Source organism: Lepidochelys kempii, chromosome 6 (genome assembly GCF_965140285.1).
Source record: "Lepidochelys kempii isolate rLepKem1 chromosome 6, rLepKem1.hap1, whole genome shotgun sequence".
NCBI classification, from domain to species: domain Eukaryota; kingdom Metazoa; phylum Chordata; order Testudines; family Cheloniidae; genus Lepidochelys; species Lepidochelys kempii.
In genome coordinates this window covers 28975689-28994225 of record NC_136385.1, presented here as the reverse complement: position 1 = coordinate 28994225, position 18537 = coordinate 28975689, and the positions used below count along the sequence as shown (strand labels likewise).

General features: G+C 42.2%; 1 protein-coding gene across 6 annotated transcripts in view; it reads left to right on the top strand.

The window, feature by feature from the left end:
• The window catches only part of OSBPL5 (oxysterol binding protein like 5), a 221064-nt gene that overhangs the window by 179905 nt on the left and 22622 nt on the right, over positions 1–18537 (top strand). For all 6 annotated transcript variants that reach the window (XM_073347294.1, XM_073347295.2, XM_073347291.2 and 3 more), the window contains 3 exons: positions 6000–6171; positions 13551–13767; positions 17532–17716. In XM_073347294.1, the coding sequence (XP_073203395.1) occupies positions 6000–6171; positions 13551–13767; positions 17532–17716 (574 nt within the window). The remainder of the gene's footprint in view (positions 1–5999; positions 6172–13550; positions 13768–17531; positions 17717–18537) is intronic.

Here is an 18537-nt window from a genome sequence, read left to right as displayed (position 1 = left end):
ACTACATTGTGTTACTTTAACAGATTTTGTTAACGATAAGCTAAGACATCTACCTAACGTAATGGACTGGATTTGCTTAACATAATCAGGGTTTTCAGGAGTGGTCCAAAATTTATGTGAAAATCTAGTAAAAACAGAATAATAGCTTTTTTTTAAAAGCCAAGAATTTTTCAGTAAAAACTGAAAACAAAGTGCCTTTGCTGTACTGCAATATGTTTGACTTTTTTTCCCCCAAGCTCTCTATTTTTATTGCAAATGCTTAATCAATTGTTACTGTTTTTACTGCAACAATTGCAGAATTATGCACACGAGTGCCAGAGATGGAGCATAAGTAAGGCCAGTGCCAGAAGTCTGGGGAGACTCCTCTTCTTTCATCATTGTGCTATGTAATCCACTAGGACCTCTCCTAGGTTGCAAATGACTGTTCTGGAATTTCAAAAGTGAATTGGTGTCTATCCAAAATACACTTGCTGTAGTCTTGGATTGGCCTTAGTGTTTTAGCATTTAACACTTCAGTTATCGGAATTTTTTTCTTCTCTCAGGCATGGATTTTCGTTCCACTTATTGACTACTATCAGATCTAGTTAAAATTTTGAAAAACATTTTATCCGAAAATGGCTAATTCTTCATAATATAGTGTTGCTGGTTTTGATTAGTTCTACCTGCAGTGTACATATACAGCTATGGTAGCTGTCTCTCTCTGGGTCAGCTGTGAATGAAAAGGGTAAGGGAATGGTCTGTGTTTATAATGCCTGGTGGCAGAGGTGGGCTTAGGGGTGGTGTGAAGTGTGTGCAGGTGGTCGGGGGTAGCTGGAAAGTCAATTGGTATTACAGGCAGTACAGAGCAATGGTTGGAACTCTCGCAGGGGTCAGTAGCTGGAAGAACCAATCCAAGGGGCCAGGATAGTGGGTTGGGAAGGCGAGGACAGGTGAGGTGACAAGGCACTGTGGTCTAAACAGCAACCAGTTGCTCAAACAGCTCCCTCTTCCTGTTGGGGTCTTTATATAGTCCAGGTGCCCAATCAGAGTGCTCTCTGTCCAGCCAATCAGGGGTCTGGGGTGTGGCTGCTGCAGGGCTGTAGGCCTTTAGCACTAAGGCTGTTGGTCAATAGCGGTAGTTCAGCACATTGCTGTGGTGCTAAGGATGCCACCTGGGGATCTGGTGGGCCAGGATTCAATAGTGGAGTCCTGATGGTTTTACTGAATTTCAGCTCCATCCATCCTTTCTAACTGGTCCTGTAATCAGGGTCTTTCCCGGCGCTCTTTGACAAAATACCCATTGACTTCAATGAAAGCAAGATCAAGCTCAAAACACTTACACGACTCTTGAGAGAGTTCTTGGGAAAGATTCCATTGCTCCAGAGAGGGGAAGATATGGGTATTTTTGAAGCAACATATACCTTTTGCATAATTTCTATCATAAAGGAGTGGTTGTATTTCAGAATTTTAATAATCAGCATTTAAACCCTGTGACAAATGCTGCCAGCTACTGTAGTTAGAGAGAATATATTCTTTCATCTTAGCCTGTGCTTCGAGCAAAACACTGTCCGCTGCAAATATAATAGAGCACATTTTATTTATTGACTTTAGAAAACTTTTACTGCACTGTTGAATATGTTACAATTTTAAAAGCGCCAAGCAGACCTCTCTAGCCTTTAAGCACTGTCATGGTATGAACCGCCTTATCTAACATTGCCCAGCCTCTCTTAAGGAATCAATTCATGGCCTTCAACCCGGGGGGTGTGGGTGTGTGTGTGTGAATCTTCCACACACAACTACACTAAAAGAACATTATTAAGGTTACAAAGTCAAACACTGGAAAATTAAATGCCAGAATTAAATTAAAAGCAAATGCCAGAATTAAAGTTGCCTGTGCAGTCTTAATGTGGGCCCAGTGTACATATGCACTCTAATGCTGCCTTTAATGACATGATCACTTGCTGTTTTTCCATATTTCAATGTGAGATGGAAATGTGGACCCGTCTTGCAAGCACCACAGCAGCCAAAGCAGCAGTACCTGCAAACAGGAGACTACAAAGAAACCTTTCATTTTCATTGCACGTGTGCAAACACAAGTGTGTGTGCGCACGCGTGGGCATACACAAAAGAAGTAGTATCACTTCAGTATGACATGTTCTGTTCAGCTCTTCAGTAATACAACAGGTTTATCTAGCCTGCAAGTCCTAAAAATTATAGATGGTATGTTTTCAGTGTAATGCGCTGAAATTAGCACACAGTTGTGGTTAGCTTACACAGAATGGACCCTTTCTTCTTTGCAGAGGAAAGGCTGCATTTCACTTCTAACTTTGTGACAGGTATTTGAGTCGAGATTCACAGCACCACGCAATGGACAGGGGGCTGTGCTATAGTCCTTTTATCCTGATCTGTCTCTCTTGAATGCACTTTTGGCTTAAAGTGAATAAGTTGCCATACTTTGAATATTATTGATATGCTTTGTGGGTGAGTAGCAAGTTTGAATGCTAACTAAGGACAGTGTATTATAATAGATGCTCGTTAGAGTAGGGTTTAAGAATGACATTCTTAATGCTCAAATGTAGAAACACCTAACAAAGCTTTTCAAAAACAGTTTGCTAAATTCAAGCTTGTAGGCCAGATTTCTAAAGGTGCAGAGAGGCACCTAGTGGGAGCTACAGAAGTGTCTAAATACCTTTTTGTAAATCTGGGTGCTAAATCCTTATTGGGAGCCTAAAGCCATGTCTGCTCTTAATGAGTCTTAAGCATGTGCTTGACTTAAGTAGGTTTTAAGTACACGCATTGGTGGTTCTTTTTTTCTGAATTGGGGCCTAAATAAGTAGCATTGTCATCAGTGGGAGCTGCTGATGTGTAAACCAGACCACATTCCAGGTCTTTATTTGAACATAGGCTCCTAGCTTTTGAACTCCTATTTTTGAAAATCCTGGCCTGAACAAAATGCACAACAAATATAGCATGCGCAGTGTTTCCTAATGGCAAACTACTGCAGTTTCCATCCCATAAGACTGAATCATAAAAGATTAAATTACCGTGCATTTTTCCACACATGGAGTAAACTAAATTGATTCTCGATGAGTCAGGTGTGTGTGGGGGGAGGTGTATTTGTGCTCAGAACACCCATTAACACTGATGAGTTATCCTTGTAAATCTTCCATGTAGCGTGAAGAGAATAAATCTCTGCATGTAAAGCATTTGATATGCAATACTTGTAAAATACAAAATAATATGAAATCAATTACAGCAGTCCTGACCCTGCCTAAGCATTTATTAAACATTATGCATGGTATTATTAAACAGGAAGCCAGTGCTGAAGGAATTTCAAAGATGAAATAAGACTAAATTACTGAGCTCTGATGTTTTAAGGTTTGGTATTAAACTGGAATTCTTCAAAATCTTCATTCCTTTTTTTCTCTTTCTTCTGTAGCCTTTTATAAAAAGTGATTCATCAGAACATAGAAACATTGTAGAATTATAAATATTTCTTTTGTAAACAAATGACCCAGACCTATTTTGAGCTCTATTTTCTGTCCTCACAGGGCATGGTTTCTGTTAAAGTCAATGGAAGTTTTTCCCACTGGAGATTTTGCTTATGAAAGCGGTTGAAGTCAATGAGATTTAAGTGTGTTCTTGAAATTAAGCATCTGCTTTCCTGCATGGCAGTGCATCCTGAGAGTGGGATTTGATCCATAGTGAAATTCATGTGTTACAGTATTTTCCATTGCTATTGCTATGTCTGCCCTTGTTTTCTTTACAGCCTCTCAAATACATTTTTAATTATTCTGTAATGTAATCTGAGATGCATAAAAAGATCTCTATTGTACATGTTAGAAATTATGGAGTATCTCTCTTGATACCTCAGTTCTTGAATGTGCTGCAAATTTGCCAGGTGTCCTGGCCTCTGTGATCTCTTGTTGATGTCACCCAGAATTCTGAGCCGCTGTGTTACCACTCTGCCTCAGGAAGAGTGAGCTTTGCTGCTGATAAACAATGTGTCAGCTCCCTGATGCACCAGCTTGTCCACCCTGCCAGCAAACTCTTCAGGACTCCACCAATCCAAATCTTGCCTTGCAGGGAGCAATCTGTTACCCCTTCAATTCCAGAGTTTTCCCCACTGATGGCTTTCTGCAGTGTCCAGTTCCTCTCACTGGACACTCACAGAAGTTAGGTTATCTGAAGACCCACACTTCCCTTGACTATAACAGAGCTGAGATGGTTTGTAATAAACCAAGAAAAAGTTTGTTAATAAAGAACATAGGTTTAAGTGATTTCAAGGAAGAGTGGAAAAGAGATGAAAGGTTGCAAACAAAACACGCTTTCTAGAGACTAAAACTTCAGCAAATTACAATCTTTGTCTTGTTTCAGAGTAACAGCCTTGTTAGTCTGTATTCACAAAAAGAAAAGGAGTACTTGTGGCACCCTGTAGCTCACGAAAGCTTATGCTCAAATAAATTGGTTAGTCTCTAAGGTGCCACAAGTACTCCTAATCTTTGTTTTAGTCGCTTTCTCATCAATAGTTCGCAGAGCCTTCGGGCCCCCTTGGCTGAAAGCCCATTGTCTCTGTTTCAGGAGCCAGGAAGGTTTCCTAGGGTACAATCTCCATCCCCCATTGTGATCATGAAGTGGTCATCTCTCCCACTTGCTAGTCTGCTTGCTTTGTTTACCTTGTCTGTAAATGTGCTTCCACTGTTTCTAGCCTCACCTTGCTCAGTTTACATTGAAGAGACTGTAAAGCTGGCGAAACAGCTTTGCCTAGAACAGGCTGGGCTTATCCACATTTTAAGACCGTATTTCTAGCACACATCTAGTATTCTTTGTACAACACCCCATACATATATATGCGATGATATTAATGGCCAGCATGTTACCAGTGTGCATAGGATACCTTTCTGGGACACCTTTTAGTTACAGATTCTAACAGTGAGTTGGAGCAATGAATGAGTTATGGTATGGTGTGCCCTCTGCCGGTTGTCACTGAGGGGCTCCCTGGGTCACAGCCCATCAGTGAGTCTGATTCTTCCTGTTTATACGTATTTTAATTTTCAAAAATACAGATGGTCTCTTTGCTAAGCAGACTAGGGTAATTGTTTAATGGCAAACAAAACAAAAGTTGAAGATTCCCATTTCCTCAATATGCAAGTGCCTTTAAAAGTCTCCATGCATATCCTGAATGTTGATGCTCAGATCAACACTCAGCATCTAAGTATTCATTTTCCATGACTACATGTGGAGTGGCATGTTTAAATGAGGGATCGCTCAGTTAAGGTCCCTATGCTTCTCATCCTGCAACTTGTGTGCCAGCTGACTGCTGGACTACTCAGAGCTTATTGGAAGCTCCGCACAAGAGCAGTAGTCTAACCACACTTAAGAAGTTGCAGGCATGGGGCCTGTGTTTGTAAATTAGACCCAAAATATGAATTATGAGAGATGCAGATTAAGATAAGTGCCCTTGCTTCATTAGTACTATTGACTTTTACCAAATTCACCTAAAGGGATAAGGAAAAGGTGGGGGCAGAATGGCAGAGAGAAAGAAGGGAAGCAATAATGGAAAAAAGAAAAGAACTCAATAAATAGACCCCGTGGGCTTTCATATTTGTCTTCGTCACTTTGCAAATGTTGACAATTTGGCTCTCATCATGAGTTACTGCTAATTATGATGATAGCAGCCTGATCATGATTTTGGGGGCTAATAACTTTTCAATGATCACATGGAGAACTGAACAGGGTTCTGGGACTTCTGTGCAGAATGACACCTCAACACCTAGAAAGGTGGACAAGGGCACTGAATGTAAAACGATATAAATCTTAATACTTACTCTGCTTTTGTTAGGCTACTGTGGAGACTCTGAGCTATTTAAATCTTTAAAGTACTCTACCTGATGTCTCTATTAGTGAAAATTAATTAGAACTCTTGACTCCCAAATGAGAAGCTTTTGAGAAACCTTAGATGAATATTTTTGCTGTCATCTCTGTCCTCCTATGCTTTGACAAGTCCTGTTGTTCTACAGGCCGATGTTGGTTGGATGCTCTGGAACTTGCCCTGCGTTGCTCCAGTCTCTTCCGACTCAGCACCTCCAAACAGGGGAAGGATGGAGACCTGAACTGCTCTTCTGATTCTTCACATGCTGGGCTGTATAACCTGTTGCACACAGCCACCATCTCTGACCAGGAGCTCTTCCAGTAAGACTATGCTTTCAGCTATTGTACATGTAAAGGTGTCGGTTGGTTTGTATACTTGACTGATTTTAACCATATTATTTTTTCAGAATCCACACTAGCCACCACAGGCTTGGTGAGGGGCTATAGACTAACCTGTCTCAAGGTCTGTCTCTGTCTGGGTTCTTATACCACACCCATCACTAACATCTGGGTGTCTTTTGCAGGAGATGGGGAATAGCTCTCTGTTGGGTGCTGTCCTATAGCCGACAAACTATGAACAGCTTGATTAGAGTTCCAGCTGTGTGAATGTGCATAACAAAGGACCCATATTGCCTTAGTTGGGCCAAACGTCTGTTGAAGCTGATGGTGGGTAGGGGTGGGGATAACCTATGTAAAGCGTATCAGTCTACCAGTGAGTCCAGCCAACAAATGGAGTATGCTAACTGGACGTACCCACTCTAGCATCTGGCACCAATTGGTAGATATGGCCATGAGTCTGGATTTTTTTTTATTATAGTGATGTTCTCTCCATGCTAATAGTAGTACTGTGTTATAGTCAGGAGAGCACACATGCTGCATGGCTACGGTTTCGTAACTGCTGTCTCCACTGAGTTGGTGAGTTCATGGTTTCCTGCCTGTTCCCCAACTGCATCATAAGATTAAAATTTTCATTAAAGAAGTCACTGCCACCATCTTGCTATCCACACTCCTAATATTATAGCAGCATGTCCTAGCACTTCACTTTAAAGACTGTTGGAGTAAACACAAGGGTTTTCTCTGCACCTTACAGCTAGATAGGTTGCCTTAAAAATCTCTCTGGTCTAGAGGATAGGACACTGAACATAAAGACAGCCTGGTTCTGTCTCTGAGTTGTGTGACCTTGGGCAAGGCATTTTGTCTTCCTGTGAGTCTGTCTTGTCCCGACCCTTTGTCTCTCTTTTCCATTAAGACTGTAAGCTTTTGGGGGCAGGGATTGTCTTTTGCTATGTGTACATGCAGCAACTAGCACAGTGTTGGCCTGTAGACAATACCACACTATGAATATAAGAATATTATAACAATAGGAGAATCCAGGTCCTTTTCAGAATGTGGAAGCATCTTTGCTAATCACAAGGCAGGACACAGACTTGTCAGAAGCTCGGTGACTCAAAGCAGCAATGTATGTGCAGTTCCCTTGTTTTGCAGGGCTGTTGTATTTTCAGCACTTTATGCTTGCCATTATTCTTCAGTGCTGAGCAGAACTTTCTTCAATACTCAGCTATAATTTGCACCATAAACAATGATCCGAGTGTCTTTTCTTTTCTTTTTCTTTTCTTTAGTTCCCCAAGGTATAACATGGCGTGAGACAGAGCAGCAGGAAATCAGATGTATTACTTGGCCTTGCAGATTTAATTGTGCTTGTATGTGTTTATCTTATGGGTCTGTCCTTTGATGTTGATGTCTCAGATCTCCTACTCTCTTCTTAAGAATAAGTATACAAATAATAATGCCTCCACTGAGAGCCTTTTAGTTGATAGTGAACTAATGAATGTTGTGTAGCTAACCTTTAAATGGGGATTGGTTGACTGTAAGGTTCTAAGTTAAAAAGAAACACTGAGATATATGTTTTGGTAGAGAGTTTGTGCCTTTCTTCAGTTATGTGCATATGCCAATCCTGTGTAAGACTGTAAAATCAGATACTGTGTGCTGGTAATGGAAATGCTATTGGCGTTTACTGCAGTTTTGTCTGAGGGTATGTTTGTGCTTGTTTGTTCATATAATACTAGTCCTTAGGGGCTTCAACCAGGGTTTGGGTCCCATTGTGCTAGGTGCTGTACAGATGAGTAAAAGAGACTGGCCCCACCCTGGATACTTCACAGTCCATATGCCACCCCTTCTCTTGAGGGGCACCATTATGATGTCATGCCACAAATAAATCCACTACTGTGTCTGTGGATCAGAAAGGAAAATGGTGCCTTGGGAATGTGCATTCAGACCCACAGCTGCAGTTAATAGAAAGTATAGGGTAAAGAAGAGAATGCATTAAGCTTCTAACTCAAACATAAATCGTGCATGTACAACAGCTACTCTGTTCTCTGCTCATTGGTTGAATTTTAAGGGCCCTACTTGGGCCTCCTGAACTTAGCAGCTTCCCATAGGGCCAGAATTTCAAAAGAGCTCAGCCCCTTGGCCATACTTCTGGGTGCTAACCCTCTTCAGAGCCTGGCGAGCAGTGTAGCTCGCTCTCCGTTCTGGTGTGTTGTGTGGCTCTACCACGGGATTCAGTTTTTCTCAATTTTTTGAGGCTTGGAGAATTTGGCAGCTACGTAACGAGAGCACAAATCCCCCAAAGCAGCAGCAGCGGTGCAAAATGGGGTGGGAGGGAGTATGTGGAAAACCAGCTATCCAAGTGTTGAGGAGATTCTTGGTTTGCCACTCACAGGGACTCATTCATTCTAATTAAATGTCTTCCCTTCAGGGAATCCTGCCCAATTAAGTTGGCATGCTGTTATTAGAGGACCAGTTAATTACATTTAACTGTATCTTCAGATTAGTCAAACTACTCTGCCAAAAAATAAAATGGAGACAGATGTTCTATATTGGGGGGTGGGGGCGCCGCCGCTCCCCCTGGGGGAAAAATCTTCTCTTGAGCCAATACTGTAATTTTCCCCTCGCTATTTCTGTTCCTGTATTGGTGGGAAAAAGAGAGGAGACAACAATAGCAAAAATCAATCTATTTAATAATGGAAAAGAGGGTGAACTTTCAAAGCACCTTGCAGGGTCACAGCCTCTCGACTCCCCTAGAAATAAATGGGAAATTGGTGGCTAAAACACTGCACAAATCCGTCTTGATGTTAAGCATGAGGCTTTACGGGGAATAGAGACTTCTAATCTGCCTTTTGATACAGGACACGTGGATGGAGGGCAGTAACATAGCCCTGAAACAAAGGGTTTACTCTTGTTTGAGCGAGCGAAGGTCTTCTGCTGCTTTTAAACACTGTTATTACAGCTCTGCATTTGGGATTTGACCCAAAGCCCATTAAAGCCAATTGGAGCCTTTCCATTGATTTCAAAGGATTTTGAATCAGGGCCATAATTTGGCTTTTGTTTTTAATGTATGTATTTACTGATTTTTTTTTTTAATTTTCATTTTTTATGATCCTGTTTGAAATGGCGTGGCTCCATTTCATTCTCCCCATCTGTCAAGTTTGATGTTCATGCTGAATAGCATGTGTCTTCCTTTGTGCTCCCCACAGTAGTGCTATAGCTCTGAGTATATTGAGGTTTGGCGTGTAGAAAAGGCTGATGTGGTAATTACTGCACAGAGTTGTTAATTGGGGAATTTTAGATGAGTTAACTCCCTCCTGTTCCACTGCTCTGGAATAACTGAAATTCCAGAAAAGTGTCTTTGCAGAAGGATTTTTTTGGTTAGGAAAGAGCAGAAGTACAAAAGGAGTAAGATGTGCCCCAGCAGAAAGTTTAAATCATCTCACAAATTAAAGGAAGATCATAATTAACAGATGTTGGGCTTTTTACAAATGCTGTTTATTTAAGCATGTGCTATTTCTCAAACATTGACACTAGCCCATATTGTGAACCTTTCTCTCAAGTACACACATCCCAAGGAGAAGATTTTCACAAGGGAAGGGAGCATAACAACCAAATGCAGAACAATGACAAATTGTGTTGATTGTTGACCCCAAAGAAAATAAATCAAGCCTGAATTGTCAGCAACAAACAAATGATCTGCCAAACCAGCAAGTATCTGCACTGTGAGATAATGGGATAATCTCTTGCCTCCTTTCTCTCCCACATCTCTCACCATCCCCTGCCTTCCACACCCCCACTTCTTTTATGGTCTTAAATTCACATATACACTAAACTCAACTTCAGATTAACTTTTCAGTCGTCATGCCTGGTAGTCATTGTCTGAAACAAAACACAGAGGCCTGATCCTGGCACTGAAGTCATTGGAGCTGCATAGTTTATAATATCAGAGCATCGGTGCTGGAATGTAATAGCCATTAATCCTCTGCCCCTAAATCTATAATCATATTGATTATTGCGAAAAACTATCATTTAAATATAGAGATTAGAAAAACAGCTCCCACGTGTATAAGACGCTACTGGCCAGACTGTCAAAAGAGCACAACGGACTGAGTACTGGGCTATTCTAGAAATCTGACCAGCGGTGTTGCCATGGAGACTGTTGGGTGCTGAGCACTTTTTGAACACCTGGCCCTTATATGGGAGCCTAAATGGGCACTGACAATCTGACACCAATTCGAGAGAGAGAGAGAGAACACAAACGCAAGCTCACAATAACCACAAGCGAGTTCTCAAAGTAATATAGAATCAAAACATCAATGTCTCCAAAGAGAGCTGGTGGGGAAACCCATCATGGAGCCATTTAAAACTAGACAAAGCATTCTCATATACTTAAGAGAGATCCTGCTTTGGCTGGGAGACGGACTAGGTGACCTAATGAGTCTCTTCGATCTCCATTTTCTTTGATTCTCTGAAATACGTTGGTAATGCAGAAAGTCTTTTGTTACTGTAAGTGAGCGGCTCGTGTATTTAAATTATGCATAGAGCTTGTGTGCCTCTTAGGATTCGCAAGATGAAACCTAATAAGCTTTGTCTATGCTAGTAAAATTGCATAGTTCAAGAGATCATGATCTCTACTGTCAATATCACCTACTGATTAAAATTAAGACAGTCATTGATATTGCACACTGGGATAATTCCCAAGGATATAAAACAAGACACTGCATGGAGGCTTCATAGGAGTCTGTGACATTCCAGAGTGCAATCCAGGCTAGTGAGGGACTCTGTCACCCCTGCTCTGCATCCTTGGTGCCTTACAATGCCTTACAGCAGTAGCTCCATCCTGGGCCTGCTCACAAACAGCCGTCCAGCATGGAAGCCACACCCTGAGTGTCTGTGTGTAACTGCAGGCTGCCGGCCACACTTCGCTTACAATCTGGCTTTTACCAACCTTGGTTACTCCTGTAGGGTGACCTGACATGCTCCCAGTCCCAGATTTCCCCCCATCTCCCCTAGTGTGTGTTCTGTACTGGCTAGTCCTCTCCTGGACAGTCCAGAGATATTAGGTCCATTGTCCTTTTAAGGGAACAATACACAGCTTGCCACCTTAAATGGAATTACCCAGACAATTTAACTTGACTAACCCAGTGTGTTTTCAATTAAAGAATAAAACAAGTTTATTTCACTACAAAGAGTTTTTAAGTGAGTACAAACAATGATGCATAAAAGTTAGAAATGGTTACAAGAAAAATCAATATAAAATGCTTCCTAGTGCCTAACTTAACAAACTATACTTCATTCAACGTACAGTCCTTACCACATTCTTCCAACAGCATAACCGATCAACCTTTTCGGGTCAGGACCCCTCCCCCAAAGTCCAGCGGCCGTATCTTTTGCCCTCTTAAATGCAAAGAGGGAGGTGGACAGGGCAAGAGATACCGTGGGGTGTTTGGCCCTCACTTCTATACTTCAGTCCCCCTCATAAAGTTATTTTCAGTCGAGAGCAAGTAGATATCTGTTGAGGGAAGATGCTTCATGTTGTTTTCTTGCTGAGATGTAGATTTTCTTTGTCTCCTCTCTTTTCTCTCTTGGTGTCTGAAGACTCTGTTTACAGTTTATATGCAAATTGAGGTAACCACAAACATTCTTTTGTTTAAGACCTGCTTGACACTTGTGCCCAATTGGGGCTTGAGATTGAGCAGGTCCCTTTAACTATGTGAGTTTGATCATGTACCTTTAACATTATACAGGGTGGATTTTATAACTTTTCACACAATAAGAAAAGGAGTACTTGTGGCACCTTAGAGACTAACCCATTTATTTGAGCATGAGCTTTCGTGAGCTAGCACGAAAGCTCATGCTCAAATAAATGGGTTAGTCTCTAAGGTGCCACAAGTACTCCTTTTCTTTTTGCGAATACAGACTAACACGGCTGTTACTCTGAAACCTGTCATTTTCACACAGTGTTGCTACATACATGTCACCGATATTATTGATCAGTGACTTACTAGTTTTCAAATAATACTTCACAAGGCATATTTTTTACAAAGATTATTACAAGAGTATGTAGGGTGTGGATGCAGGGGTGCACTTGGTCACAGAGACATGGGCCATATCACAATAAAACAGTTCCATGGGGGAGTCTTATATTGGCACTCTAAATTGCACAGAGACCCAGAGTATGACTCTGAGCTGGAGGGAACATAGATACATCTGTGTTGCTACAGATGACTTGCCATCTTATAACCCATTGAAGGGGTAGGGGGAAACATTGGGTTCATGAACAGAAAAGAAAACTCTGTGAGATTTGATAGAATTGCCTTAATTGACTGAGTGGTAAGCCCCTTCCTTGCCATATTTTAAATTAACTAAACTTAAAGTAATAGTGTTTCTTATCTATGAAAAACTAAGTATTAATATGGAAAATAACTGAGCACTAGGCACTAAGTTTTACTTTGAAACATAGGAACTGCCACTCTGGGTCAGACCAGTGGCCCGTCTAGTCTAGTATCCTGTCTGACATTGACCAGGACTAGCTTCTTCAAAGGAAGGTGCAAGAAACCCTGCAGTTGGCAATTCATAGGATAACCTGCCCCAAAGAACTTCCTCCTAACCCTCTTTATTTGGAGGTTGGATTATGCCCTGAAGTATGAAGGCTTATATCCTTTCCAACTCATAGTAGTAAACAAAAACCAGAACTCTAGATAGTCTTGTTTTCCACATAAATGTCTAATCCTTGTTTTGAATGCTGCTAAGCTCTTGGAGTTGTCAATATCTAGTGGCAATGAGTTCCACAGGTTAATTGTGCATCATGGAAGGGGGGCAGCATTTCCTTTTATCAGTAGTAAATTTACCATTGAATGTTCCTTTGACCTTTATTGTTTTGACTAAGCATCTTCCTTTACTGAAGTAGAATAGTAGTGGTGGTGGTGATGACGATGAAAAGAATGTATTCCTTTTTGCCGTCCTTTGCCTTTGCCACATGTTATGTGCTACTGGCTGGTTCTTATGCAGGCAAAAATCTCTCTTCTCTGAGACACCCTGCAGATCTCTGTCTGAAGAAGCAGTCACTGTTGCCTTTTTGCATTCATTCTGTATGTCGAGTTTTGATTGAAGCCAATAGGAGTTTCTCATGGGGCAAATGCAGATATGCAGTGGAGCTCCACAGTGTGGACTGAGAGGAGAATTGTGACCTAAATGTTTTTCTGCTCCTATGGTATAGACCTAACCACTCAGCAAGCTGTTGTCCTTCACTCTTTTTGGTTGCAAGCCTTATTTTGAGTCCTGGGGGCTTTTTTCATATTAGCTAAAATGCTTTTCATAATCTGGCTTCATAAATCAAATTGAGCAATGTAACAAACCATGTATTTCAGTTTTAATGAATCAGCCCTGGAAAATCACCACGTGGAAAATGATGCTTTTTCGGACAAGTCTGAGAGAGACAACATAGAGGAGTCTGAGAATGAAACTCATGAGAACAGCCGGAAGACGAATGAAAGTGAGAGTGACCAGTCTGAAATCCATGGGGATATCTCCCAGGAAAGGAAAGGGACGACCTATATGGAGCAGATCTATGAGGAATTTGGGGAGGTAAAAAGCATTCTGAACTCTATCTATTCCACTGAAATATCTCTGGGTTCATAGTGTTCATCTCTCCATTGTATTCAGCCTCCTGGATGCAGGACAGTCGAAAACTGCTCTGTGAGTTCAGATATTTTACAGGTAATGTTATCTGAAGATTTCTGCCAAATTTTGTTGAATTGTTCTTATTCAGTAATTGCGTGTTACGAACAGCAGCTCCCCTGTTGACCCTTGGCATGTTTCCAGGGTCAGTGAGCACTTCTACTGGGCATTGCATTAAGGAGCTATATAGCATTGCCACAGCTCATTACACTGCAGGAGGGAGGTATCATTCCAGGCAGGGTCGTCCTTACCCATACACAAAGCACGCAGCTGCGTAGGGCACCAGGAAATTTGGGGCACCAAATTTCCTGGTGCCCTGCACAGCTGGGTGCTGCTCCAGCCCCTGCTTCGGCTCTTCCCCAGGCCCCTGCTCCCCCCCCAGCCCCCGCCCCCACTCCCCTGAAGATTGCAGCCAGGCCCGACCCTGCACTCACCTAGTGTAAGTGGAGCGACCCGGCCCCAGCCTGCTCAGCTCCCCTGGCTCCCAGCCGCGCTGCCAGCGAGTGTTGGGGGGCAGTTTCCCCACCCTCCCCCAAGCCTGGGAGCCAGGAGAGTAGAGCAGCCTGGGGCCCAGGCCTCCAGGAGCTGGGGGAGCTGGCCCCAGGCCTCCGTGGTGGGGGCTGCGTAGAGCACCAAAATAGCTAGGGATGGCCCTGATTCCAAGCCTGTATCCTCACCAATTAGGATGCTTCAGTCCATTGCCCGCTGCAAGATATGGGACTTTCTTATTCACGTTACACAAAATGAACCTTTTGTGTGTCCTAATGAACATCTGAGCCACTTGGTCTCCTACGTGAAACTGCCATTTAGGAATCCATTTTTCAAACTGTTTAACATTAGAATGCATTCATGTCCAACGTGAGGGCCTTTGTTGGCTTTGTCACTGTGACTTCTTTGATGAAGATAATGTTAGAGCAGCTTGTGGAGTTGACAGCATTGGACGAGAGTCAGCTGGAGGAGGCTGGGAGCCAGAGGGGTTACTCTGGATTTACACCAGGAAAGCTGAAATCGGAATGTGGCCCACTGTTTAAACAATTAAATTAAATTCCTGTTGATGCATCACAGAGAAGCATTCTGCTATAGAGATGTCTGCCCTGGGGATTTACTCTGATTTCAGCCATCACTGGCCAGACAGCACTGTAGCTGCAGCAGTCCAAACCTTTAGCATAGATGGGGTAAATAGCTACAAGCCATGACGTGTACCAGTGCAGTTGGACCCTGGTTTCTTGCAAAGATAAGCTATGTACAGGTGCAAATAGTGGCGTTACCTGTCTATATTAGTAGGTTGCATCAGTGCAGCTACGCTGGTGGCCAGAACCATGACAAACTCCCAGTGTAGTCAAGGCCTCTGTCTCATGGCTTGAGACCTCCCACCTGTGTTTATGGCTAAGGAGGCATGACTGGAAGAAAAAATAAATAAAAAGGTTGTTCAGGGGCAGCCATTCTTCTGCTTGGTCACTGCTCCTGCTGTGTCTTGCTCCCTTCAAATCCTAACGTACAGCAAGCAATTACAACACAAAGTAGTATGACTCCAGAGTAAGAATATGCACAGGAACAAAGAGAAATTAATTCCGTCCATGGAAATTAGTATTTAGACCACTTCTAAAACGTGTCTGTGTCACATGATAGACTGTCATGTGTTAGCAGGGTAGATAATTTGGCACTTCTTGAAGAAGTGGATTTTTGACCCCGCTGACTGTAATTGCTCCATTCAGTGGTGGAGAGTACACCTGACTAAAGTATGTGGTGCCCTTTTTAATTCTAAATAAGTTTACCTAAGCTATAGGAAAAGCTCAGTGCAATGGAATAAACTTTGGTTGTATGGAGTGGCACCTTTCATGCTGAGTGTAGCCTAAAATGAAATAAATACTGGCAGCAGATTGTGCAGGCAAATTTGGCACCCAGTATGCCCTCAAATTGTTCATACACTGCTTTGATCATTGGGTGCTGTTTTTCATATTTCTGTTTAGAGAGAATGCTTGATCTTTTTTCCACCTGGACTTGCACCTGAGACAGGTGAAAGGGACCTAGGTGTAATATCTCAACTACATGGTGCCACTGCCGAGTGAAGCACACCCCTCCCTTCAATACCACACTTCATTATCAGCACTGGGATGGTTCTGAGATATTGAGCTGCAGTAGCCAATTTACAACATAATCCTCCTAAAATATGTGCATGCTTTCTACCCTACGAAGGCTGTATAAACTTTTGATGCTATGGCCCAAATTTTGTAGGTTGTTTTTTTTTTTTTTTTTCTGCAGATTTTCAGCAAAGTTATGGAAGCTCAATTGAGGGGTATGTACATGCACTTCTACCTAACTTTCAGCTTTGCCTTAACTAAGCTTCCATATTTGTGCTAGAAATCTGCAGCACAAAACCCATTGCAGGAATAAAATTCCTGCTTGCAGAATTTGTCCCATAGTATCAAAAATTACACATCTTTACAAGATGGACTGACAGCAAAAAGAACTTCATTTGGAAAGCTTCTCTCCCCTACTCCCTCCCCTTCCCCTCATGACTCACTCTTAGGGTAAATCCTTGTATATCAAGTCCAATCTGGAATTAATTTGTATTGCCAAGATATACACACCTGAAAAGCTGGGTAAATAAGAAACAAGCTGACAGACTCAGAATTATCAAGTCCTAGCTAGCACTATTGTAATAAGTTCTCTAGTGGTTTCCATTTCTTCTCTGAGGCTTAAGCTGCATGAGTCTCTGTCACCAGAAGGATGGTAACATAATAAAAAAGTTACACTGTTCCTCATTCCCAAGTTTTCTAAAATACTACTTTTCCCTTTTTCCAAACCTTGCTCTAATGCAAGAAGTGAGGGAGCAGATTCTCAGCTGCTGGTGTATATTCGCTCTACTGACTTACACCACCTGAGAATCTGGCCATTGCAGGGTGTAAAAACACATTGCTCCCCAGAACTAAATTGCATTTTCAGAAATGGACCTATTTCACTCCCCTGTAGAAATCTTTTGCGTGGGCCACTAAAAGCAGCAGAAATCCTTATGAGATAAATAGACCATTATGTTCCCTTTCTTCATTTAACTCTAATGCCCAGGGTGGCCTTTGTGTACTAGCTCTGATAACTAATAGCAATGTTGAACTTCACGGTATAACTTCTAATCCTGCTGCTTGAGGGGGCTGTGCATTCTGTTCAGTGATATCCATGTAATTCTGTTGAAATCAAGGGAAAAACCGAAGTGTAACTGAAAGCAGTACGTGGTCCCTGACTTCTGCTGGTGAAAGGTGCTGGATTGAGAGTCCTGCAGGCTATAGTTCTTGATTAATTCCACATGACTGCCTCCACAAGGGCCACGGCAGTGTAAGCTGTGTCCCACTTGCCCCACTGTATGTTTTGACCGTGAAGGACCGCTTCCACTCTCCATTGTCTGTTCGGTCACTGGTCCCTCTGCTAAGTTTGTCAACAACATGGTGGGTTTTGCAGTCGTTTTATTTTCTGTCCAGAGTAAGAGTGAGAATACCACTCATTCTACACAACCCACCGTTACACACTGTAATGACTTTTGCTCCCTGTAGACCTAAGGCAGGTTTGAACTGTTTTCATAGAGGGTTTTACCATTCTCAATCCCCTTGGGCTATCCAGGCATATGTGCTTTGCTTTAACCGTTGCTTTCTGTGCTGACTTTTTCTCCTTTCATTTAGACGGGTGAATCCTCTCAAACAGAAACGGTCTCGGAAGAAAACAAGAGCTTGATGTGGATTCTGCTGAAGCAGCTGCGGCCTGGAATGGACTTGTCCCGCGTGGTTCTGCCCACCTTCATCCTGGAGCCACGTTCTTTCCTCAACAAACTCTCTGATTATTACTACCATGCTGACCTACTTTCCCAGTAAGCAGCACTTATGGCAGGCTTAGCAGGGATGTGTTTCCCAGCTGTGTGAACATGTGTGAGAGCATTAGTCTGTTTCTGGCTGGGCCATTTGTACGCTTGAGAAGTCCCACAAATAATGCATGAGTCTCTAGTTTGATCTGTGTAGCTGTAAATTAGGTTAGGAATCAACATCAGTGACCTTTAAAAACAGACTGTTCCCGTGGAAACCAGTGATGTGGTGGGGGGAGTAAGGAAAACGGGAAACTCTAGACAAAGCTTCCTATGCACCCTTCCCTCGAGTATGGGCTGGAATGGACAGAGGTTCTGTTATTTATTATAAGCTTGTTATAATAGTACTACTCCACCTTCTGCTGTACCTGTGGAAAGAGATTTTTGGACAAAGTTTACAGGAGAATATGTTTAAGCAAACCTGCCACCACCTGAAACCAATATAATTAGTGGCACTTGGAGATAAATAGGGGCTTTTCTTCTGACTCTGTTGAACTGAGCAGTGTTTTGGAGGGTAGAGTGGAAAATAATAAATATTTTGCCTCTTGAATGGGCATGCTGGGTATGTTCTAACAAATTGAAATTATTCAATATTCATTCATAACATTACATGGATGGGTTTGTGCTTTATTATTATTTATTCTGTTGCCTTCAGCCTTTCTTAAAATCCCAGGGCATTTTCAAGCTTATTTGTCAAGATCCAGTTACACCGTTTGTAAGATGCAGCTTGCTAGGTGGCTGTGTTTACCCTGGCTCTTACTGATGGTTAGGTGAACCTCAGGAAGGTTGGAGGTTTTATTCAGATAAGCATCTTGAAGTCTGGATGTTAC